This window comes from Rhinopithecus roxellana, chromosome 21 (genome assembly GCF_007565055.1).
Source record: "Rhinopithecus roxellana isolate Shanxi Qingling chromosome 21, ASM756505v1, whole genome shotgun sequence".
NCBI classification, from domain to species: Eukaryota; Metazoa; Chordata; class Mammalia; order Primates; family Cercopithecidae; genus Rhinopithecus; species Rhinopithecus roxellana.
Window position 1 is genome coordinate 80,020,871 of NC_044569.1, and position 25,905 is coordinate 80,046,775.

The 25,905-nt window shown below is 35.5% G+C and overlaps 1 protein-coding gene and 1 pseudogene across 2 annotated transcripts in view; both read right to left on the reverse strand.

Moving 5' to 3' along the window:
• The window catches only part of CCDC178 (coiled-coil domain containing 178), a 524,781-nt gene that overhangs the window by 462,258 nt on the left and 36,618 nt on the right, over positions 1 to 25,905 (reverse strand). Inside the window, exons 3-4 of the mRNA XM_030925827.1 lie at positions 17,044 to 17,103; positions 11,479 to 11,568 (exon numbers count right to left, since the gene is read on the reverse strand). Coding sequence (XP_030781687.1) covers positions 11,479 to 11,568; positions 17,044 to 17,103 — 150 coding nt within the window. The remainder of the gene's footprint in view (positions 1 to 11,478; positions 11,569 to 17,043; positions 17,104 to 25,905) is intronic.
• Positions 2,061 to 3,797, reverse strand: LOC115895488 (annotated as a pseudogene). The gene has a single exon (XR_004055681.1). The product of XR_004055681.1 is annotated as an actin, cytoplasmic 1-like (transcript).

Genomic DNA, 25,905 nt, shown 5'->3' on the forward strand with positions numbered 1-25,905 from the left:
CAGAGTTGACAGCATCTGTTGTTTTTGGCTTTTTAGTAATAGCCATTCCGACTGCTATGAGATGCTATCTCATTGTGGTTTTCATTTGCATTTCTCTAATGATTAGTGATGTTGAACATTTTTTCACATGCTTGTTGGCCATGTGTACGTTTTCTTTTGAAAAGTGTTTATGTCTTTTGTCCACATAATGGGGTTGTTTCATGCTTGTAATATGTTTTAAGTTCCTTATAGATTCTGGATATTAAGCTTTTGTCAGATGCATAGTTTGTGAACATTTTCTCCCATTCTGTAGGTTGTCTGTTTACTCTGTTGATAGTTTCTTTTGCTGTCCAAAAGGCTTTTAGTTTAATTAAATCCCACTTGTCAATGTTTTGTTTTGTTGTAATTACTTTTCAGGACTTAAGTCATTAATTCTGTCCCAAGACTGATATCCAGAATAGTGTTTCCTAGGTTCTCTCTTAGGATTCTTATAGTTTGAGGTCGTACATTTAAATCTTTAGTCTATTTTAAGTCAATTTTTGTAGATAGTGAAAGGGAGGGGTCCAATTTCAATCTTCCGCCTATGCCTAGCTAGCTATCTCAGCACCATTTATTGAATAGGGAACCCTTTCCCCATTGCTTATGTTTGTTGACTTTGACAAAAATGAGATGGATGCAGGTGTGAGGTTTTACTTTTAGGTTCTCCATTCTATTCTATTGATCTATATATCTATTTTTTGTGCCAGCACCATGCTGTTTTAGTTACTGTAGTCACGTAGTATAAAAACAGGTACAATGATGACTCCAGCTTTGTTCTTTTTGGTTAGAATTGCTTAGACTGTTTCAGTTCTTTTTTGGTTCTGTATGAATTTTAAAATAGTTTTTTCTAGTTCTGTAAAAAATAACATTGGTAACTTTATAGAAATAGCATTGAATATGTAGATTGCTTTGAGCCATATGGCCATGTAATTGACATTGATTTTTTCAATCCAGGAACACGGAATATTTTTCCATTTATTTGTGTCATCTATGATTTCTTTCAGCAGTGTTTTGTAGTACTCCTTGTAGAGCTCTTTCACCTCCTGGTTAGAGGCATTCTTAGATATTTTGTTATCTTGTGACTATTGGAAATACATATAGAATTGCTGCTGAATTTTGTACATTAATTTTGTACTGTGAAACTTTACCGTTTATGAGTTCTAAAAGCCTTTTGGTAGAGTCTTTAGGGTTTTCTAGGTGTACAATCATATTGTCAGCAAAGAAACAATGATTTCTTTTTGACGTCTTCCTGTTTGGATGCCTTTTATTTCTTTTTCTCACCTGATTACTATGGCAAGGACTTCCAGTACTATGTTGAATAGGAGTAGTCAGAATGGGCATGCTCATCTTCTTCCAGTTCTAAAGAGGAATGCTTCCAGCTTTGGCTCATTCAGTATGATGCTGGCTGTGGGTCTGTCATAGATGGCTCTTATCATTTTGAAGTATATTCCTTTTATGCCTAGTTTCTTGAACATTTTCATCATGAAGTGATATTGGATCTTATCAAAAGCTTTTCCCACATCTATTGAGATGATCATAATGTTTTTCTTTTTAATTCAATTTATATGGTGAATTACTTTATTGATTTGCATATGTTGAACCAAACCTGCACTCCAGGAATAAAGCCTTACTTGATCATGGTGAAGTAACTTTTTGATGTGCTGCTGAATTCAGTTTGCTAGTATTTTGTTGAAGATTTTAGTATTTATGTTCATCAAGGATATCAGCCTGTTGTTTTCTTTTTTCATTGTGTCTTTGCAAGGTTTTGGTACCAGGGTGATGTTGGCTTTGTAGAATTAGTTTGGGAGGAGTCCACTTTGATATTTTGTAATTGTTTCAGTAGGATTGATGCCAGCCTTTCTTTGTATGGCTGGTGGAATTTAGCTTTGAATCAACTTGGTCTGGGGCTTTTGGTGGTTGGTAGGCTTATTACTACCAATTTAATTTCAGAATTCAATATTGATCTGTTCAGAGTTTCAACTTACTCCTGATTCAATCTGGTGAGACTATGTGTTTCTAGGAATTTATTCATTTCCTCCAGCTTTTTTTTTTTTTTTTTTTTTTTTTTTGTAAGGTGTGCACTTTTATTCAACTGGTCTCAAGTCAGTGTACAGGTAAGCCCTGGCTGCCTCCACCCACTCCCAGGGAGACCAAAAGCCTTCAGACATCTCAAGTTGGGGGACAAAAAAGGGGGGCACGAAGGCTCATCATTCAAAATAAAACAAAATAAAAAAGTATTAAGGCGAAGATTTAAAAAATTTTGCATTACATAATTTACACGAAAGCAATGCTATCACCTCCCCTGTGTGGACTCGGGAGAGGACTGGGCCATTGTCCTTAGAGAGAAGTGGGGTGGCTTTTAGGAGGGTGAGGGACTTCCTGTAACAATGCATCTCATATTTGGAATGACTATTAAAAAAAAGAACAATGTACAATCAAAGTCCTCGGCCACATTGTAAAACTTTGGGGGATGCTCGCTCCAACCGACTGCTGTCACCTTCACCGTTCCAGTTTTTAAATCCTGAGTCAAGCCAAAAAACAAAACAAAACAAAACAAAAAAACAAATAAAGCCATGCCAATCTCATCTTGTTTTCTGCGCAAGTTAGGTTTTGTCAAGAAAGGTTGTAACGCAACTAAGTCACAGTCCACCTAGAAGCATTTGCGGTGGACGATGGAGGGGCCAGACTCGTCATACTCCTGCTTGCTGATCCACATCTGCTGGAAGGTGGACAGCGAGGCCAGGATGGAGCCGCGGATCCACACAGAGTACTTGCGCTCAGGAGGAGCAATGATCTTGATCTTCATCGTGCTGGGCGCCAGGGCAGTAATCTCCTTCTGCATCCTGTCAGCAATGCCAGGGTACATGGTGGTGCCACCAGACAGCACTGTATTGGCGTACAGGTCTTTACAGATGTCCACGTCACACTTCATGATGGAGTTGAAGGTAGTTTCATGGATGCCACAGGACTCCATGCCCAGAAAGGAAGGCTGGAAGAGAGCCTCAGGGCAGCGGAACCGCTCGTTGCCAATGTGATGACCTGGCCATCGGGCAGCTCGTAGCTCTTCTCCAGGGAGGAGCTGGAAGCCGCCGTAGCCATCTCCTGCTCGAAGTCCAGGGTGACATAGCACAGCTTCTCCTTGATGTCACGCACGATTTCCCGCTCGGCGGTGGTGGTGAAGCTGTAGCCGCGCTCAGTGAGGATCTTCATGAGGTAGTCAGTCAGGTCCCGGCCAGCCAGGTCCAGACGCAGGATGGCATGGGGGAGGGCATACCCCTTGTAGATGGGCACAGTGTGGGTGACCCCGTCACCGGAGTCCACCACGATGCCAGTGGTACGGCCAGAGGCGTACAGGGACAGCACAGCCTGGATGGCCACGTACATGGCTGGGGTGTTGAAGGTCTCAAACATGATCTGAGTCATCTTCTCGCGGTTGGCCTTGGGGTTCAGGGGGGCCTCGGTCAGCAGCACGGGGTGCTCCTCAGGAGCCACACGCAGCTCATTGTAGAAGGTGTGGTGCCAGATCTTCTCCATGTCGTCCCAGTTGGTGACGATGCCGTGCTCGATGGGGTACTTCAGGGTGAGGATGCCTCTCTTGCTCTGGGCCTCGTCGCCCACATATGAATCCTTCTGACCCATGCCCACCATCACGCCCTGGTGCCTGGGGCGCCCCACAATGGAGGGGAAGACGGCCCGGGGGCATCGTCGCCCGCGAAGCCGGCCTTGCACATGCCGGAGCCGTTGTCGACAATGAGCACGGCGATATCATCATCCATGGTGAGCCGGCGGCGGGTGTGAACGGGCGGCAAAGTGGCGAAGGCGAGGCTCTGTGCTCGTGGGGCGGACGCGGTCTCGGCGGTCCCTCCAGCTTTTTTAGTTTGTGTGACTAGAGATGTTCACAATAGTCTCTGAGGATCTTTTGTATTTCTGTGGCATCAGTTTTAATTTCACCTTTGTTGTTCTTGATTGCGCTTATTTGTGTCTTATCTCCTTTTTCTTTGTTAATTTAGCTAGTGGTCTATCAATCTTGTTTATCTTTTCAAAAAACCAACTTATGGTTTAATTGATTCTTTGGGTAGATTTTTGGATCTCAATTTCATTCACTTCTGTTCAATTTTAGTTATTTCTTTTCTTCTGCTAATTTTAGAGTTGTTTGTTCTTGTTTTTCCAGTTCCCCTAGGTGTAATGTTAGACTGTTAATTTGAGATCTTTCTAACTTTTGTGGTGGGCATTTTGCACTACAAAATTTCCTCTTAATGCTGCTTTTGCTGCATCCCAGAGATTTGGGTATGTTGTGTTTTCATTTATTTTCAGATAACTTTTTTATTTCTGCCTTAATTTCACCATTTACCCAAAAGTCATTCAGGAGCAATTTGTTTAATTTTTATGTAATTGTGTGGTTTTGAGAGATCTTGGTATTGATTTCTATTTTTCTTATTTTTACATTATTTGAGACAGAGTCTTGCTCTGTTGCCCAGGCTGGAGTACAGTGGCATGATCACAACTTACTGCGGCCTTGACCTCCAGGACTCAAGTGATTCTCCCACCTCAGCCTCCCAATTAGCTGGGAATATATGCATGTGACACCATGCACAGCTAATTTTTTGTATCTTTTGTAGAGATAGGGTTTCACCATGTTGCCCAGGCTGGTTTCAAACTCCTGGACTCAAGCAATCCACCCAGACTCTATTTCTAGTTTTATTCTACTGTGGCCTGAGAGTATGGTTCATATAATTTTGATTTTTAAAAATTTATCAAGACTTGCTTAATGGCTGAGCATGTGTTCAATCTTGGAGTATGTTCCATGGGTATTGGGGAAACACGCCCCCATTATTTCAATGTAGGTTCTTTCTATTTTCCATAAGTGTCGGCCGGCTGACAAAGAGAAAGAGTACAAAGAGAGGAGTTTTACAGCTGGGCCTCTGGGGGGTGACATCACATATTGGTAGGACCATGATGCCCACCTGAGCTGCAAAACCAGCGGTTTTTATTAAGGATTTCAAACGGGGATGGGATGTATGAACAGGGAATAGGTCACAAAGATCACATACTCCAAAGGGCAAAATGGAGAACAAAGATCACAAGCTTGTGAGGCCAATAAAGATCACAAGGCAAAGGGCAAAATCAAAAAACGCCTGCTAAGGGTCTATGCTCAGCTGTGCATGTATTGTCTTGATACACATCTGAAACAACAGAAAACAGGGTTCGAGAGCACAGAACCGGTATGACCTCAAATTTACCAGGCAGCAGTATTTTTCCCCACCCTAATAAGCCTGAGGGTACTGCAGGAGACCAGGGCATATTTCAGTCCTTATCTCAACCACATAAGACAGACACTCCCAGAGCAGTCATTTATAGATGAGGACATTTGGACTGGGCTGAATTCCCTACAGAGCAGCAAAGCAGCTGTGGCCAGACTGCTTCTTTAGATCCCTCCTCACTGGGCATGGACAGGGCCTCTCTGCAGGTGATCCAGCACCAGTCAGGGGCTTACAGACATAATTCTCATCTCCCTAGGAAAGAGTACCTTGGGGAAGGGGTGACTGTGGTCTCAGGTTCAGTGAACTTAATATTTCCTGCCTGGCAGCTCTGAAGAGATCAGTTGATCCTGACAAGGGGAATTCCCCCAGCACAGCACACCAGCTCCACTAAGGGACAGCCACTAAGGAACAAACGACCCCCTCACGTGGGACCTTGACCCCCACGCCTCCTGACTGGATGAGACCTCCCAACTAGGGTCGCCAGACACCTCATACAGGAGAGTTCTGGGTGGCATCTGGTCAGTACCCCTCTGGGACAAAGCTTCCAGAGGAAAGAGCAGGCAGCAATCTTTGCTATTCTGCACCCTCCACTGGTGATACCCAGGCAAACAGAGTCTGGAGTGGACACCCAGGAAACTGCAGCAGATCTGCATAAGAGGGGCCTGACTATTAGAAGAAAAACAAACAAAAAGCAACAACAACAACAACATCAACAAAAGAGACCCCACAAAATCCCCATCCAAAGTTTATCAGCCTCAAAGATCGATGGTAGAAAAATCCATGAAGATGAAGAAAAGTAAATGTAAAAACACTGAAAATCCTCAAAGCTGGAATGCCTCTTCTCCTCCAAATAATCACAACACTTCTCCAGCAAGGGCACAGAATGGGGCCAATGGTGAGATGGATGAACTGACAGAAGTAGACTTCACAAAGTGGGTAATAATGAATCTCACTGAGCTAAAGGATTATCTTCTAACCCAATGCAAAGAAGCTAAGAACCATGATAAAAGATTACAGGAGCTGTTAACTAGAATAACCAGTTTAGAGAGGAATATAAATGGCCTGATGGAGCTGAAAAACACAGCACGCCAACTTCATGATGGAAACGTTAAGTATCAATAGCTGAATCGACCAAGCAGAAGAGAGAATATCAGAGCTTGAAGACTCTCTTGCAGAAATAAGGCAGACAAACAAGATTAGATAAAAAAGAAAGAAAACAAACAAAACCTCTGAGAACTATGGGACTATGTAAAGAGACCGAACCTATGACTGATTAGAGTACCTGAAAGAGATGGGGAGGATGGAACCAAGTTGGAAAACACACTTCAGGACACCATCCAGGAGAACTTCCCCAATCTAGCAAGACAGGCCAATTTTCAAATTCGGGAAATCCAGAGAACCCCAGTAAGATATTTCATGAAAAGATTTACTCCCAAGACACATAATCATCAGATTCTCCAAGGTAAAAATGAAGGAAAAATTGTTAAGGGCAGCCAGAGAGAAAGGCAAGGTCGTCCACAAAGGGCAGCCCATCAGACTAACCGTGTACCTCTCAATGGAAACCGTAAAAGCCAGAAGAGACTGGGGGCCAACATTCAACATTCTTAAAGAAAAGAAACTCCAACTCAGAATTTCATATTAGGCCAAACTAAGCTTCATAAGTGGAGAAATAAAATCTTTTTTTAGACAAGCAACTGCTGAGGAATTTTGTGAACACCAGGTCTGCCTTGCAAGAGCTCCTGAAGGAAGCACTAAACATAGATAGGAAAAACCATTACTATCCACTACAAAAACACACTGAAGTACACAGAACAACAACTCTATGAAGCAACTATATTAACAAGTTTGCAAAATTAACCAGCCAGCATCATGATGATGGATTAAATTCACACATAACAATATTAACCTTAAATGTAAATGGGTTAAATATCCCAATTAAGAAACACAGAATGGCAAGCTGGATACAAAGACAGGACCCATCAGTGTGCTGTATTCAAAGAACACATCTCACATGCAAAGATGCACATAGACTCAAAATAAAGGGACGGAGAAAAATTTACCAAACAAATTGAAAGCAGAAAAATGCAGAGGTTGCAATCACGGTTTCTGAAAATCTAGACTTTAAACCAACAAAGGTCAAAACAGATAAAGAAGGGCATTACATAATGTTAAAGGGTTCAATTCAACAAGAAGAGCTAACTATCCTAAATATACATGTACCCAATACAGGAGCCCTGAAATCCATAAAGCAAATTCTTAGAGACCTACAAAGAGACTCAGACCCCCACACAATAATAGAGGGAGACTTTAATAACCCACTGTCAGTATTAGACAGATCATTGAGAGAGAAAATTAACAAAGATCCAGGACTTGAACTCAGCTCTTGACCAAGTGGACCTGATAGATATCTACAGAACTTGCCGCCCAAAAAACAGGAGAACACAATTTTTTCTCAGTGCACTTATTCTAAAATTGATCACATAATTGGAAGTAAAACACTTCTCAGCAAATGCAAAGTAACTGAAATCATAACAAACACTCTCTCAGACCACAGTGCAATCAAATGAGAAGTGAAGATTAAAAAGCCCATTCAAAATCACACACAACTACATGGAAATTGAACAACCTGCTCTTGAATGACTCCTGGTAAACAATGAAATTAAGACAGATATCAAGAAGTTCTATGAAACAAATGAGAACAAAGCAACAATGTATCAGAATCTCTGTGATACAGCTAAAGCAGTGCTAAGTGGGAAATTTATAGCACTAAATACCCACATCAAAAAGCTAGAAAGATCTCAAATCAACCCCCTAACATCACAACTAAACGAACTAGAGAACAAAGAGCAAACAAACTCGAGCTAGCAGAAGACTAGAAATCACCAAGCTCAGAGCAGAACAGAAAAAGATAAACACAAAAAATCACTTCCGAAAAATCAATGAATCCAGGAACTGTTTAATTTTTAAAAAAAGAATCAATAAAATAGACTGCTAGTGAGTCCGATTTTAAAAAAAAGAGAGAGAAGATCCAAATAAACACAATCAGAAATGATAAGGGGGGTACCAATACTGACCCCACAGAAATACAAACAACCATCAGAGAATACTATAAACACCTCTACAAAGTCTATAAAGACTGAACCAGGAAGAATTTGAATCCCTAAATAGACCAATAACAAGTTCTGAAATTGAGGCAGTAATAAATAGCCTACCAACTAAAAAAAGGCCTAGATTCGGATGGATTTATAGCTGAATTCTACCAGAGGTACAAAGAGGAGCTGGTACCATACCTTCTGAAACTATCCAAACAATTGAAAAGGAGGGATTCCTCCCTAACTCATTTTATGAGGCCAGTATCATCCTGATACCAGAGATACAACAACAACAACAACAAAAACTTCAGGTCAATAGCCCTGATGAACATCTATGCAGAAATCTCAGTAAAATACTGGCAAACCAAATTCAGCAGCACATCAAAAAGCTTATCCATTATAATCAAGTCGGTTTCATCCCTGGGATGCAAGGCTGGTTCAACATATGTAAATCAATAAATGTAATTCATCATGTAAACAGAACTAAAGACAAAAACCACATGATTATCTCAATAGACGCAGAAAAGGCCTTTGATAAAATTCAACATCCCTTCATGTAAATAACTCAATAAATGAGATATTGAAGGAATATACCTCAAAATAATATGAGCTATTTATCACAAACTCACAGTCAATATCATACTAAACAGGCAAAAATGGGAAGCATTTCCCTTGAAAATGGGTACAAGACAAGGATGCCCTCACTCACCACTCTTATTCAACACAGTGTTGGAAGTTCTGGCCAGGGCAATCAGGCAAGGGAAAAAATAAAGGGTTTGCAAATAAGAAGAGAGGAATTCAAATTGTCTTTGTCTGAGGATGACATGATCTATATCTAGAAAACCCCATCAACTCAGCCCAAAAGTTTCCTAAGCTGATAAGCAACTTTAGTAAAGTCTCAGGATATAAAATCAATGTGCAGAAATCACAAGCATTCCTGTACACCAACAACAGACAGAGAGCCAAATCATGAATTAACTCCCATTCACAATTGCCACAAAGAGAATAAAATACCCAGGAAAACAAGGGAAATGAAGGACCTCTTCAAGGAGTACTACAAACCACTGCTCAAGGACATCAGAGAGGATACAAGCAGATGGAAAAGTGTATCATGCTTATGGATAGGAAGAATCAATATCATGAAAATGACCATACTGCCGAAAGCAATTTATAGATTCAACACTATTTCCATTAAACTACCACTGACGTTCTTTGAAGAATTAGAAAAAACTATTTTAAAATTCACATGGAACCAAAAAAGACCTCACATAGCCAAGACAATCCTAAGCAAAAAATGAAACAAACCTGGAAGCATCATGTGGCCTGACTTCAAACTATACTATAAGGCTACAGTAATCAAAACAGCATGGTACTGGTACAAAAATAGGCACATAGACCAGCAGAACAGAATAGAGAACTCAGAAATAAAAACACATATCTACAATCATTTGATCTTTGACAAACTCGACAAAACAAGCAATGGGTAAATGATTACCTATTTAATAAATGGTGCTGGGAGAACTGGTTAGCCATATGCATAAAACTGAAACTGGATTCCCTCTTTACACCTTATACAAAAATCAACTCAAGATTAATTAAAAACTTAAATGTAAAACCCAAAACTATTAAAACCCTAGAAGAAAATCTAGCCAATACCATTCAGGACATAGGCATGGGGAAAGACCTTATGATGAAATTGCCAAAAGCAATTGAAACAAAAGTTAAAATTGACAAATGGGATCTAATTAAACTACAGAGCTTCTGCACAGCAAAAGAAAGTATCATTACAGCAAACAGGCAACCTACAGAATGGGAGAACATGTTTGCAATCTATCCATCTGACAAAGGTCTAATATCCAAAATCTACAAGGAACTTAAGCAAATTTACAAGAAAAAAACAACCCGTTAAAAAAATGGGTAAAGGATATGAACAGACACTTCTCAGAAAAAGGCATACATGTGGCCAACAAATATATTTTAAAAAGGTCAACATCGCTGATCATTAGAGAAATGCAAATAAAAACTACAACGAGATACCATCTCACGCCAGTCAGAATGGCAGTTATTAAAAAGTCAAGAAACAACAGATGCTAGTGAGGTTGCAGAGAAATAATTCTTTTACACCATTGGTAGGAGCATAAATTAGTTCAATCACCGTGGAAGACAGTGGCAATTCCTCAAAGATTTAGAACTAGAAATACCATTTGACCCAGCAATCCCATTACTGGGTATACAACCTAAGGAGCATAAATCATTCTATTATAAACATACATGCATGAGTTATGTTCATTGCAGCACTATTCACAATAGCAAAGACATGGAATCAACCCAAATGCCCATCAATGATAGACTAGATAAAGAAAATGTGGTACATATACACCATGGAATATTATGCAGCCATAAAAAGGAATGAGATCATGTCCTTTGCAGGGACATGGATGAGGCTGGAAGCTATTATCCTCAGCAAACTAACGCAGGAACAGAAAACCAAACACTACATGTTCTCACTTGTAAGTGGGAGCTGAACAATGAGAGCACATGGACACAGGTAGGGGAAGAACACTTACTGGGGCCTGCAGGGGGAGGGCAGAGTGGGGGAAAGGATTAGGGAGAAGAGCTAATGCATATTGGGCTTAATACTTAGGTGATGGATTGACCATGGCATGTGTTTACCTATGTAAAAAACCTGCACATCCTGCACATGTACCCTGGAACTTAAAAAAATAAAATAAAATAATTATTTAAAAAATGAAAAATACACCCCCAAAACATTTGTCTTCTTTTTATTCTAAGAAACATGTCCTCAATGAACTGTAAATGTTCTATCTAGAACAGGCCAGTCACAGCTTGGGTGATTAAGAATTTATTTTAAAATTCATACATTTCTGAAATTACATAACAATCATAAACCCAGATTTTATGTTAACAATATACTATTGATACAATATACTACATTATATCTTTACTATTATATATCTTTACTATGTTAACTATTAATGATATGCAGGATTTAGTTCAAAATAGAAATAGTATTGACATCATAAACTAATGATGGAGTATAAATATAGCTTATATAGTTTACTATATGATTTACTTTCAGTCCTCACCTTCAGTATTTGTCATTTTACTTTCATGACAACTTTCACTGTTCTCCTTAGAGGCTTCATATAGAACCAAACTTTGAGACGTGGCATTGCCTTTTAAAAAGAAAAAACACATATTTTAGTGAGTACTTAATATTATAGAAAATTTTAAAATAAGCACCACCATGTAAAAACTACTTTAGGGAAGTGCTCTCCTTAAAAGAAAAACAACTATGATATAAATATTAATCAAAACCCACAGCATAATATCTTCAGATATTTTCTCTCTGCTCTTCAATTGATTTGACTCTTTCATAAGAAGGTATTCAAAATAGCACGAGACTGTTAAAAACAAACAGGTAAGTCATTATGTGTTGATACAGAATGTATCCAGGATACACTATGTGAAAATTAGCAAGGCAGAGATTTGTGTGTAAGCTTTGTCGCCATTTTTTAAAAAAATGTGATGTGTGTGTGTGCGTGTGTGTATATCTACACACACACATACATATCTTAACTATGTTAACTATTGATATGTAGATTTACAATTATATATTCTATATAAGTTATATAGGATTTATAATTATAAATACATAAGATGTGTAGGATTTATAATTGCTAGATTAAGAGACTGTTGTTTTTAGAAAGAGGACATGTAGAGACAGGGGAAATGTTTCATTTCACAATCTCTGAGGAAGTGTTTCAAAATTCTAGAACATAAGAATATATTATCATTTATTTGACATTTTCTTATAAAGCTAAATATATCTACACTACAATGCAGCAACTCCAGTCCTAAGCTTTTAACAAACAGAAATGAAAGTATAGATCCACAGAAATATTATCCCAGGCCATTTATATAGCTTTATTCATAACAGTGAAAACTGGAAACAACCTAAATGTCCATCGGCAGAAAAATAGATTTAAATAAATACTCTGTAGTTATGCAATAATATAATGTGAGAAAGAATGAGCTGCAAATACATGGAGTAACATTGGTGAATCTCAAAAATATATTGATACATTTAATTTCATTATTATGAGGTCCAAGTAAAAGACAAAACTAAGCTATAGTGATAAAAATCAAAATAACAGTTGCCTATAGTAGGCAAGAAACTTTCAGGGGTGATGGAAATTTTTTCCAGCTTGAATGGCATGGTAGTTACATTTATGTATGCACTTATCAAAATGCATTAAATTATAAATTTAAGATGGCATTTTCTTGTATGTATGCTATAAAATAAAAAATAGTGTTTTACTCTAAAACCATTAAAATATTTTTATATATTATACATATATACATACATACATAAATATAAGGTTTAAATGCTTGTAGAATAACTTATGTTAATATATACTAACAGTTACAGATAGAATATTTATGTCAAAGCACACTAAAGCATTAAAGAAAGCATAAAAGAAGGCAAAAGTTTATAGCAAAAATATTCAATAATAGGAAATTGTTCAAAGCATATAAAAATGATAAAAGATAGTGCTAATCAAATAACTATTATAATATATGAATGACTAAATTTGCTCAAAAAGAACCAATTATAAAATAATACAGAAAAACATTATAAGTAAAATACATACAATTATTTTCTGAAAAAGAAAACTTGATGTGACTAAATATGAACAAATCTAGAACTTAAGCTCAACAACACCGAGAGTTATTACTTTACAACTGAAGTTATAGATAACAATAAAAAAAATCTATATGTGTGTAATAAAACAGCACATTATATTAGAAAAAAATCTTATTTTTTAACATAAAGAGAAATTTAGAGAAAAAACATAGAGGAAAAATCTAAATCACTGCCATTTATCTGTGGCATATGAAGTTCAGAATAACGAAATAACATACAGGATGTGATGAATACAATAAGGTAATATTGATATACAGATTATGAATCGCAAAAAGATACAGATTATATCATTTAAAGGTAGTAAAAGTAGGTATCTTAGACAACAATAATTCAAAAAAGTTTAATAAGTAGAAACTAGCTGCACTATATAACTAATCTACTGTACAATTAGAAATTTGTCACATAAAGTTAATTCAAAGGTATTTGGAAATTTAACGTATATTTCCAAATAAAAAATATGTCAGGGAAGAATTCCATGTCATACAAAACATGTATTAAAAAGGAAACACTTTGTAAAGAAATGTTAATGTATTTAAAACAGAAATACATTCAGAACTTAAATGTTTAATTATAAATAAATAATATTTAAAATACTGGTAAAAGTGAAGTATGTATGTGTACTAAGACATTAAAAGGAAACATAGGAAATAAATAAGTTTTTTTTTTGTGAAGTGGAGTCTTGCTCTGTTGCCAGGCTGGAGTGCAATGGTGTGATCTCGGCTCACTGCAACCTCCGACTCCTTGTTCAAGCAATTCTCCTGCCTCAGCCTCCCAAGTAGCTGGGACTACAGGTGCGCGCCACCATGCCTGGATAATTTTTTGTATTTTTAATAGAGATGGGGTTTTGTCATTTTGGCAAGGCTGGTCTTGAACTCCTGACCTCAGGTGATCTGCTCATCTTGGCCTCACAAAGTGCTGGCATTACAGGCGTGAGCCACCATGCCTGGCCAGAAATAAACAATCCTAAAACTGCAAAAAAGTCTCCTTTATATATCAGCCACTCCAACCCACAGGGGCTTGTTTACTATAGAGCACTAGAAGCAAATGTCCAATTTTCCAAGCTGCTGAGCTTCTGGCATTGTAACCACAACTTCATATTTATTATACTATGATACTTAATCTTTACAATAACACACATTAATTTTCATTTTACACGTGAGTAAAATGTGGCCCAGAAAGGTAGTGAACCAAACCAGGTTGACAAAGTTTGTAAGTGATAGAACTAAAATTTAAACTTTGTTTCTAGTTCCAGTCTTTCAACTACACTAGCACTCTTTAAAACCTGTTTACAATATATAATTCCAAGAGATTCTTATAAGTATGGAAAGATGCAGTTCTATACTCAAATAACATATTATTTAAGAAGGTTTTTTCATTGCAAGACTTGTTAGAGTTTTCAGTGTTAAGCTTCATCAAAAAAACCTTCAAGAAAAATATAAATTATACAAAACTTCTCAGTTTTATTTTACCTCAGAATTATTTTTTCCCTAAGCGTATCTTGGAATATATATTAAATAGCACACTCTTTGAATATGTCCCAAAGCACATTATCTCCCAAATTTGGGAAGAAATAGAATTCAGAAGAGGATTAAACTTGTTAAATTATATAAACCAGAAAAATTCCTCTTATTATAAATGTATAATTCAATACACAATAGTACTGTATATAACACATATTTCTTGGAATGGCAGGCTAGGTTTATCAGATCTACTTTTCCACTGAAAATAGGAGATATATATATATATACACACACACACACATATATGAACAAGATAGTTACAAACTACTAGGACAAAAATCTAAAGAAGAGCAGAAACTATACTTTTAAGTGGAGCACAGGATGCAAAATGACATTTGACACAAAAGTCATTGACAATTCCTAGAAAGTTTGGGCTGGGTTTGATGACTTGTAAGTTTTACAAAATAAAAAGACAACCTAGTCTCAGGGTCCATAGACAAAATTTAAGTGATTTGTGAAATTGGATGGGGAAAAAATTACTCGAGTTTCAAAATATTTCTGTACCTTTTATAATATATTTAAAATATAATTTTAATGACAAATAATAAAAATATAATTTTCATTCAGAGAGTATCAGCTTCAACAGGCTTCAAAAGGGTCTATAGCACAAAAAAATTAGAATGCCTTAATTCCCAACTAAATTGTAAAACTCATTTTAAGTTTGGATAGCAAATGGCTACAGTCTCAGAGTAAAGGTTAACCAGAAATAACCACCCCAATGGCCTCTACTAGAACTCAAGACATTGTAGAGATATTTTCTCTGAGTATACACTAAACATACAAAAATAAAAACAAAAGCAGAAAACCTCACCCCTGTGACATTAAAACTTTGGCTGTTCATCACTTAAATTTGCAGATTGAGTTTTCAACATTGGACACTCCACCGAAGCCTCTATGCTTGAATTTGTTTGAAGTTTGTGCCATATTGGTACAGCACTATGTTCCTGACAGAAGCAAAAACAAGTATACTCTGGAAGAAGTCATCTGTATTTTAAGCATCATGGAATACCCATGAATAATTTTTTAAAAGCAATAAGGAGTACAGAGTCAAAGTAATCAAACACAAAAGAAAGGTAGAAACCATAACTTAAATAACATACAAAAATCAATTCCAAGTGGATTGAAAATCTAAGTGTAAAAGTCAAAACTCCAAAATGCTTAGAAGATGATTTGGACTAATATCTGCATGACCTTAGACTAGGATTTCCTTGAATAATACGTAAAAAGCTTTGACTTGAAAAAATAATAAGAACCCTTGTGCATCAAAAGGCAATATAAATAGATTAAAAATAAAAGGCATAAATGTAAAAAAAATTAGTTAAATATATGACTGATTTAGAACTAGTATTCATACTATACAAGAAATTCCTAAAAATCAATGTAAAAAACTCATTAGAAAATCAGAACAAAGATACAGTCAATTTGCAAAAGTGGAACTCAAAATACCAAAAAAGCACATGAAAAAATTTTCAACATCAGTAATAATCAGGGAAATTTAAATTAAAACCACAATAAGACATTGCTACATAGTATGGAGACTGTCAATACTTTAAAAGTCTAACAATGTCAAGTGGTAGGAAGAAAATGGAGCAACTTGAATATTCCTACACTGTTATGTCACTGTAAATTCATGTCATTATTTTGGAACATAATGTGGCATTATCAAATAATGACAACGACAGATATACCATATACTTATCAGTTCTGCTGATAGGTATGCCTTAGAGAAACTCACACAGGATATATGTACAAGGATGTTTTCAGGAGCATTATTCAAAATAACAAAAAATGTAATGAATGGTATTGGACAATGGTACAGCAAAATGGATGAAAGCCACAAATTACACTGAGCAAAAACGGTAACAACAAGGATGAAGATAACAAGTAATGTTGAACAAAGGCAGCAACATACATATATTAACTCAGCTTAATTTCAATTAACAAGCATGCAAAATTAAATTATATCTTAGGGATGCATATACATGGAACACTACAGTTAAAATTAAAAAGAAAAGGAAATTAGCACCACAAAAGCCCAGGTAGTAGAGGGCATAAAGTATTATTCAGGAGAGTACAGGGAGACCATCTGAAACGCCGGGCATGTCTATGTGTGGAGTGAGTGAAGGTGACACAGATGTTTCCTCATAATCATTTATGAAAAAAACCCACATATTAAGTTTGTACACTCTTAAGTATGCATTATTCAAAATGAAAAAGAGAACACAGGAAATGGAGTATATAACATACACTAGCAATAGATAACTATTTTTTAAAGAAGTGTTACAATTATAATCATTGACAGAACATCAATTAGGAAGAACAGAAGAATGCCTGAAATTATTTTCATGCTTATAATTTTTTGAAAAAAATAAATATGTGACAGAAAAAAGAGACAAAAATTATACATAGTAGCTTTTGGATACCTTCATTTGTCCTTGACCATGCCTTTTCTCTGAGAGTCTTTACTTTCTGACATGTTAAACCTATAAAAGGTAAAATAAAATAAAGTAAAATATTTGCTTCCTGAGTCAAATACTCTGCCCTATATTGCACTAGTAAGGGTACAGGAAGAAAATAAGCATCAGAATAAAGACATATATGCTAAATTACATAAGAAAGGGCTGAGGGGGTAAGTAGAAGAGAAAGACAAAGTTTGATGGTGTTTCTCTGCAAAAGAGTGTTTGATGCTGTTTCTCTGCAAAAGGGTGTTTGATAGAAAACACTGTGGAAGGAAATGGGAGGTCATCTTGGGTGACATTCTGGGATGATAAATAGATTCACAATTTTAATAGAAACTTTCTGTGTAATTTCTCGGTTTAGTGTTCAAGAGAACTTAAATGAAGGTTTAATCTAATTTCCAATGTTATATTATATATGGATTTAAAAAATCCAACAGTATGGTAAGATTGGCCTTGTGACATACCCCAGTTTATTGAAAAAACACAATACATGAAGAAAGATAAATGCAATTATTTATGCATGTCATAACTGCATCTCTAGAAAATCCTCAGTAAAAAATCAAACTGATTAAAGAGAGTTTGCATATATGTCACAAATAATATAGCATTTTTATAAAAGACAGCATTGCCAACACCAATGACATAAAAATAAACCCTAAAGACATATCACTATAGTTACAAAAGTATAACCTATGTAGGAACATATTTAATAATTATATCTAGCCTTTAAAAAAATTGTGGTAGTATTAAATGTTACTAGAACATAAAAAAATGTTGAAACAAACAAGAATGTAAATTATGGTTCACATTAGGAATATAAACATTGTAAAAGTATCTCTTTTTTCCAGTTTAATAACCCATAAAAATATTAGGCCTATTTTATTTGTGACTCAATATTTTTAAATTTTTAAAATGAGCAATAATATCAAAAAATCTAAAAATCATGGCAAATATGTACACGTGTTTGTAGTGGAGAGAGGGAGAGAGGGCCTTGTCCTTTAAATATCTGAATATGTCTAGTATTCTAAGGATATATTTCAAAGACTGTTGCAAGAAATAAATGTGTAGATCAACGAAAAGAAACAGTTTCTTCTCTATACAAAAACAGACATATGAAAATAAATTATATTTCATAAGATATGATACCCACAAAAATTAAAAATTTTAAAAAGCTATCAGATAATTTTACAAATATTTCAGGTATCTCAAAGAATTCTTTTAAAAAATTTAGATTCACACTAGAAAATCTACAATTTACAATTATAAAATTGAGATTTGTGCTAATAGGAAATCATCATATGAAATGCAAAAACAGAATATCCCAAAGTTCAGCATTCATAATGATTTTCCTAAATTACCAAGATAAATTATGACGTCTCTATCCTTCAACACACAAGTTTCATGAGGGCAGGGACTATATCTACTTACAGCCACTGTATTTTTGGCAAGTAGCAAAGAACCCCAGACATAGTAAGTGTTAATACATATTTATTGAATGAAAAATATAGTAACAGGAGGAATGAGGGAACACATTAGAGTGAAATAATGACCACACCAAGAATACAAGCATACTTCCGAGATATTGTAAGTTCAGTTCTAGACAACTGCAATAAAGTGAGTCATACAAAGTGTTTGGTCTCCAAAAGCATAGAAAAGTTATATTTATACTATACTGTAGTCTATTCAAGTATGTAATATTATATCTAAAACAATAAAATATTTCTAAACATTGTCTAAATATTGTTTAGGTCTAAACCATAAAAAAATACTTTAATTAAAAATATTTCAGTTTTTAAAAGTTAATGATTGGCCAAGGTGGGTGGATCACCTGAGGTCAGGAGTTTGAGACCAGCCTGACCAACAAGGTGAATCTCTGTCTTTACTAAAAATGCAAAAATTAGCTGGGCTAATTTAGCTGGTGGCAGGCACCTATAGTCCCAGCTACACAGGAGGCTGAGACAGGAGAATTGCTTGAACCCGGGAGGCAGAGGGTGCATTGAGCCTAGATCATGCCATTGCACTCCAGCCTGGGCAACGGAGCAAGACTGTCTTAAAAAAAAAAAAAAAAGAAAGAAAAAAAAAAGTTAATGATCATGTGAGCCTTCAGCAAGTCATAATCTTTTCACTGATGGAAGTTCTTGTCTCAATGTTGATGGCTGCTGACTGATCAAAGTGGTGGTTGCTGAAGGTTGGAGTGTCTGTGGCTATTTCTCAAAGTAGGACAATGAAGTTTTTCTCATGGATTAACTCTTCCTTTTACAAAAGATTTCTTTGTAGCATGTGATGCTGTTTGATAGCATATTATGCACAGTAGAACTTCTTTCAAAATGGAAGTCAATTCTCTCAAACCGTGTTGTTAATTTATCAATTATGTTTATGCAGTATTCTAAATCTTTTGTTGTCATTTCAACAATGTCTACAGTATCTTCAACAGGAATAGAGTTGATCTTAGGAAACCACTTTCTTTGCCCATTCCCAAGAAGCAACTTCTCATCCATGAAACTTTTATCATGAGATTGCAGCAATTCAGTCGCATATTCAGGCTCCACTTCAAATTCCAGTTCTCTTGCTCTTTCCACCACATCTTCAGTAACTTCCTCCACTGAAGTCTTGAATCCCTCAAAGTCATCCAGGAGAGTTGAAAGCAACTTCTTCCAAATTCCTGTTAAAGGTATTTTGACCTTCTCTCATGAACCATGAATATTCTCAATGGTATACACTTTCCTCAAGGTTTTGTATTTATTTTACTCAGATCCATCAGAAGAGTCACTATCTATGGTAGCTATAGCTTTATGAAATGCATTTCTTAACTAATAAAACTTGAAAGTTAATATTACTCCTTGATCTACAGGCTGCAGAGTGGATATTGTGTTAGCAGGTATGAAAACAACATTAATCCCCTTGTACATCTCCATTTCAGCTCTTGGATGTATATGTTGTCAGTGGAAGTAATACTTTAAAGAAATCTTTTTTTTTTTTTTTTTTTTTGAGCAGTAGGTCTCAACAGTGGGCTTAAAACATTTGGTAAACCAAGGTACAAACAGATGTACTGTCATTTAGGCTTTGTTGGTTCATTTATAGCACACAGGCAGAGGAGATTTAACATAATTCTTAAGGGCCCTAGGATTTGGGGGAAGGTAAATAAGCATTAACTTCAGTCACCAGTTGTATTAGTTTCTGACAAAAGACTCAGCTTGTCCTTTCAAGCTTTGAAACCAGGCATTTATTTCTCCTCCCTAGCAATAAAAGTTCTAGATGGCATCTTCTTCTGATAAAAGGCTGTTTTGCCTACATTGAAAATCTGTTGTTCAGCACGTCCACCTTCATCAATTAGCTTAGCCAGATTTTCTGGATAACTTGCTGCTTCACTGTGTACTTTTATGCTATGGAGATGATTTTTTTCCTTAGACTTCATGAACCAACTTCTGCAAGCTTCCAACTTTCCTTCTGCAGCCTCTTCACCTCTCTTAGCCTTTACAGAATTGAATAGAGTTAGGGCCTTGCTCTTGATTAAGCTTTTGTTTAAGGGAATGTTGTGTCTGGTTTGATATTCTATGCAGACCACTAAAACTTTCTTCATATCAGCAACAAAGGTGTTTTGTTTTCTTATCATTCATATGTTCACTGGAGTAGCACTTTTAATTTCCTTCAAGAACTTTTCCTTTGCATTTACAACTTGGCTAACAGCTCGCCACAAGAGACTATGCCTTCAGTCTATCTCAGCTTTCAACATGCCTTTCTCACTAAGTTTAACTATTTCTAGCTTTTGATTTAAAGTGAGAAACACATAATTGTTCCTTCACCTTGAACTCTTAGAGGGCATTGTAAGGTTAGTAATGGCCTAAGTACAATATTGTTGTGTCTCAGGGAACAAAGAGGCTACAGGAGAGAGAAAGAGATGTGGGGCACAGACAGTGGAACAGTAAGAACACATGCAACATTTATTGATTAAGTTAGTGTCATATGTGTGTAGTTCATGTTACACCAAAACAATTACAATAGTAACAACAAACACCACTGATCACAGGTCACCATAACAGATAGACAAATAATGAAAAAGTTTTTGAAATATTGCAGGAAGTATTAAAATATGACACAGATACATGAAGTTTCTCTACATGTTGTTAGAAAAATGCTGCCAATAGACTTGCTGGAAGCAGGGTTGCCACAAACCTCAAATTAAAACAAAACAAAACAAAACAAAACACAGGATCTGTAAAGTGCAATAAAGTGAAGTGCAATAAAATGAGATGTGCCTATAGTCAGTTTCTACAAAAAGCTGCACAAGAAACAGACCCTGAAAAACATTGGTTCAAATAAATTCATGCTCTAATTCATGTTTCTTCCTTGGTGGATAACTGTATTGTTACATAATATTCCAGGAACAAAATTCCAACAGCATGTGCTCATCAAAACCACTCTATCAGTAAACAAATTTTCTAATGTAAATTCCTGATGAACTCCAGAATTTAAAATTTTTCAAAAGATACTAAAATTATAAAAGTTAACATGATATATACAACATTTAGTGATGCATTTAGATTTAATAATTTAATAATATATGAAACATGATAATTTTATCTTCTTTGACTCAAGATAGAAATTCATAAAGTAGATGAGCAATTATTTTCACTAAATATGACACAAAAAGAAATAATATATAAAGGTTTCAGGTTTTATTTATATAAGTTGAAAATGTTACCTATTAACAATCCATCATCAGAAGGTCCAAATGAGAGAAGATTAAATAATTAAATGAACATATGGAAATTATTTATATTCTTTGGTAATAAAAATGTAAAGTAGAGCAATTGTGGTCATTTTCTATTTAATAAACTAGCTATTTAATCATAATCAAATAAAATCTGGTATTAATATGTTGTGGTAATAGTGATACACAGTTGAATGTGAGGTACATTTGTGGAAAACAATATAAAATAAATATTGAAGGCCATACAAATGTTCACAGCCTGTGTCCCCCAAATTCCAATTCTGAATACTTAACTTGAAAAAAAACCAATAAAAGACAAAAGTTAAAAAGAGATATCAGAGAAAATGATAAAGTAAGGACCTTTGAAAAATCTACCTCTCCATGAATGCAAAGATTAAAAAAGGCAAAATTGTCAAAATAAACATTTTCAGAATTCCAGAAATATAGCAAAGGCTTCCAGCAAACGTGTGAGCAACTATTCAAGAAAAACAGATAAATCTTGGTAAGAACACAAACATTTGTGGCATTTTAACTTTCCTTGGTCCCAGTCCTGACTCCGAAGGTCAACAGAGCCTTGAAAAATAAAGGTCCACATTTATGACATCAGAGGAGGAAGAAGAGAGTTTGAGTTTTCTGCAAGCCTCATTCCTAAAGAATCGTCACTTTCAGACATATCTGGTTACGTCCTGCAAGACTTCACTTCCAAAACTGCGAGCATGATCAGGAAAAAGTCAGGCTAATATTATTAGAAAGAATAGATTTAAAGGAATTAGCATCTATCAAAATCCAACTCTTCTAGAGATATCTTACGTTTCTGAGACATGAGAATTTACATATTACACTTATCTATTCAGTGGTTCGTAACCAGAATAGTATCCGGATTTTGAGGACTTTGTTGTTGTTGTTGTTGTTGTTGTTGTTACTGTTAGAGGAGGGGTCTCATTATTTGCCCAGGCTATACTCAAACTCCCAAGCTCAATCAATCCTTCCACCTCAGCCTCCCAAGCAGCTGGGACTACAGCTGCTGCACTGCCATGCCTGGCTTCAAGGAAATATTCGTAAACATACATGTCCAGGCTTTATTAGACTTACTCTATCAAAATCTTGTAGATTTTTAAAAATTTTTCCTCAGGTTATTGTGATACAAATTCTAGCTGAGAACTAGTGCAACAGACAATTACTTCAGTCTCATCTCTCACCCGTATGACCAATTCCCTTTATCATTTGAGGATTTGGAACACACACACAAAAAGACTCATGAAAGCCTTAATCTCTCACCTCTGGTTGCCCTTGAGACTCTGCATGTGCCAGAAGGAAAGGCTAAGGCTGAGCTGTCAAGTCCTTGGATGAGTGTTGAAGATGTATCCTAACATGCACATAAAGATGCTTAGCAAAGACTGAGAGATTTGATTCCAGCAATGTAGAGAAGTATCTGTTTAATCATTAATTGACCACTAAGCCAACTGGATAGAGATTTCAATGGGTGGTCACAGAGGACAAAAAATATATATATATATATATGGGCTTCAGAGAACTAATTCAGAAAAGTTGCTAAATTAACAACTACAAAAATCAGCAGGGAAAGCAAACCCTAGAGAAGAAGAGGAATCTGATGTCCACAAGTTTTCATATTCTATTATTTTAAATGCCCAGTTTTCAACAAAAATGTATGACATCAAAGCAAAACAAAACCAAACCAAACCTAACAAATGGTTCATATAGAGGAATAAAGCAAATAGACTTCTGTCAAAATCAGTTTGGAAATTACAGTTACACTTTGACACATAAAATTCTTGAAAGTCAGCATTCGGTTTTTCTTAAAAGAAAAAACTGAAAGGAAAAACTCAACAATTTTTCTTAAGTCCATCAGGGAATTAAGGTTACAATGCAAACTGACACCCCAAAAACTGGAGGGTCAGGCTAATGCAGAAGTTGCTGGAGCCAAAAATGGGTAGAAAAGTGTAAAATCTAAGTGATTAACTATTGGAGGCTGAGTGTGGACTAGTTTGAGAGTTAAAAACTTCTGGGGAGTCAGTCTTAGAGGGCCAAGTATATTTTTACTTTTATCTCCAGCTCCACCATATTCTCACAGTTGAAATTTGGGGAATAATACTTCCTACTTCTAGAAGGGGAAAAGTAACTATTTTCGATTATTCCCAGGGTAAGAACTGCCATTTTGAAATATGCCTGGAAGGTTCTGTCTATCACTACCCCTCAAGGGAAACTACCTTAACAGAGACTAACCAATTGAGAGAAGGAAATACTCACTTCAGCCCCTCTAGACTTTTTGTTAAACCTAAGGTGGAAAGAAGTCTGAGAAGCATGAGATAACATTACGCATTTGTCAAAACCCACAGATCTGTACCACGCAAAGAATGACCCACGGACCTTAGTTCATAAAAATGTATCAATATTGGTTTATCAACTTTAACAAATATACAACACTAATGCGAGATGTTAATAATATTGGAAACCATGAACGTAGGTTAGGAAATAGTGAGTATATGAGAGCTCTGTATTACGTACCAGCTTTCCATAAACCTGAAAATACTCTAAAGACAGTCTACTAATTAAAAAAAAAAAAAAGTGAAACGTCACTTCACAGCCACTAGGAGGCTATAATAATAAAGCAAAAACAAACCAAGAAACTAATAACTTTTGGTAGGGATGTGGAGAAACTGGAGTCCATGTGTTTTCTATTATGAAATGTAAACTATGGGTGCTTCTGTGGAAAGCAATTTGGATATTACTAAGCAAGTTAAACACTGAATTACAAAATGACCCAGCAATTCCATTCCTAACTATACACCCAACAGGAATGAAAACATATGTTTGCACAAAAACTTGTGCTCAAATATTCATAGCAGCATTATTCATAATAGCCCTAAAATAGAAACAACTAAAACATCTATCTACCTATGAATGCATAAACAATATGTAGAATATTCATAAAGAATAATATTATTCAGTCATACAAAGGAATTAAATATGAATACAATTTACAACATGGATCAACCTTAACAGCATTATCCTTGTTGCAAAGGTGAAAGGCATGCAGAGGCAACTGTTTATAAAATCATTGATATGAAATATCTAGAGTGAACAAATCCATAGAGCAAGAAAACAGATTTGTGGTTACCAGAGGCTGGGTAGAGGAGGAATGGGTAAAGAATGCTAGTGGTACAGGGTTTCTTTCAGGAGTTATGAAAGTGTTCTAGAAATAGATAGCAGTAATGGCTGCACAAACTTATACTAAAGATGCTAAATTGTAAACTTAAAAAGGTACATTTTATGCTATGTGAATTGTAGCTTAATTTTAAAAAGCTAAACACAGTATCACAGCATATATGCCAAAATGGAATGATAGTTATTGAAATTATGATAAAGAAGGCTGAGTACTATTATTCAATAAAAATGTAATTATCAAGAATGTCAAAAATGTCTAAAAATTAATTATGTAAACATTAAAATTATACTTATAATGCATCTGTATAAATGCGTGTCTATCCATTAAAAGATAATGTACATGAAAGAAAAGAGTAGTGTTTTACTATTAGGCATGTCACATTTTTTGTATTTCCAAAATTTTTATATTCTAATAAAATTTTAAACTGTAAAAAAAAATAAAAAATCCTTTGGAATCTAGGTAAGAATACTAAGTTGATTATAATTCGATGAAAATAAAATTGATATGATTTGATGCCAAATGACAATTAGATAATACATTTAAGATACTCTCATAAACAAAAAATAAATTATATAAAAAATGTAAGCCAAATAATTTATCAAATAAAACTGTCATTCAAGTATATAGTCCAGAGATAATTGCTATGAACATTCAAGAAATGAAAGAATATATTTCCTTGGATCCCCCTTCCTGAATCCACTAGAAAGTAAATGTAATACAACAAAAACGATAGGAGAAATTTGGCATAGTACTGGCAGTGAGCCTTGAATATATTAGCTTTTTAACTAATATTGAAGAATGGGAAAAGTATAATAGATTAGAAGGCTTATGTACTTGACAATGCAGACACAGTACTGATGATGCAGATAAGTACTAGTACCAAAAATATGGTGTTGGGTGTGGAGTGGGAGAGTATATGCAAAATACA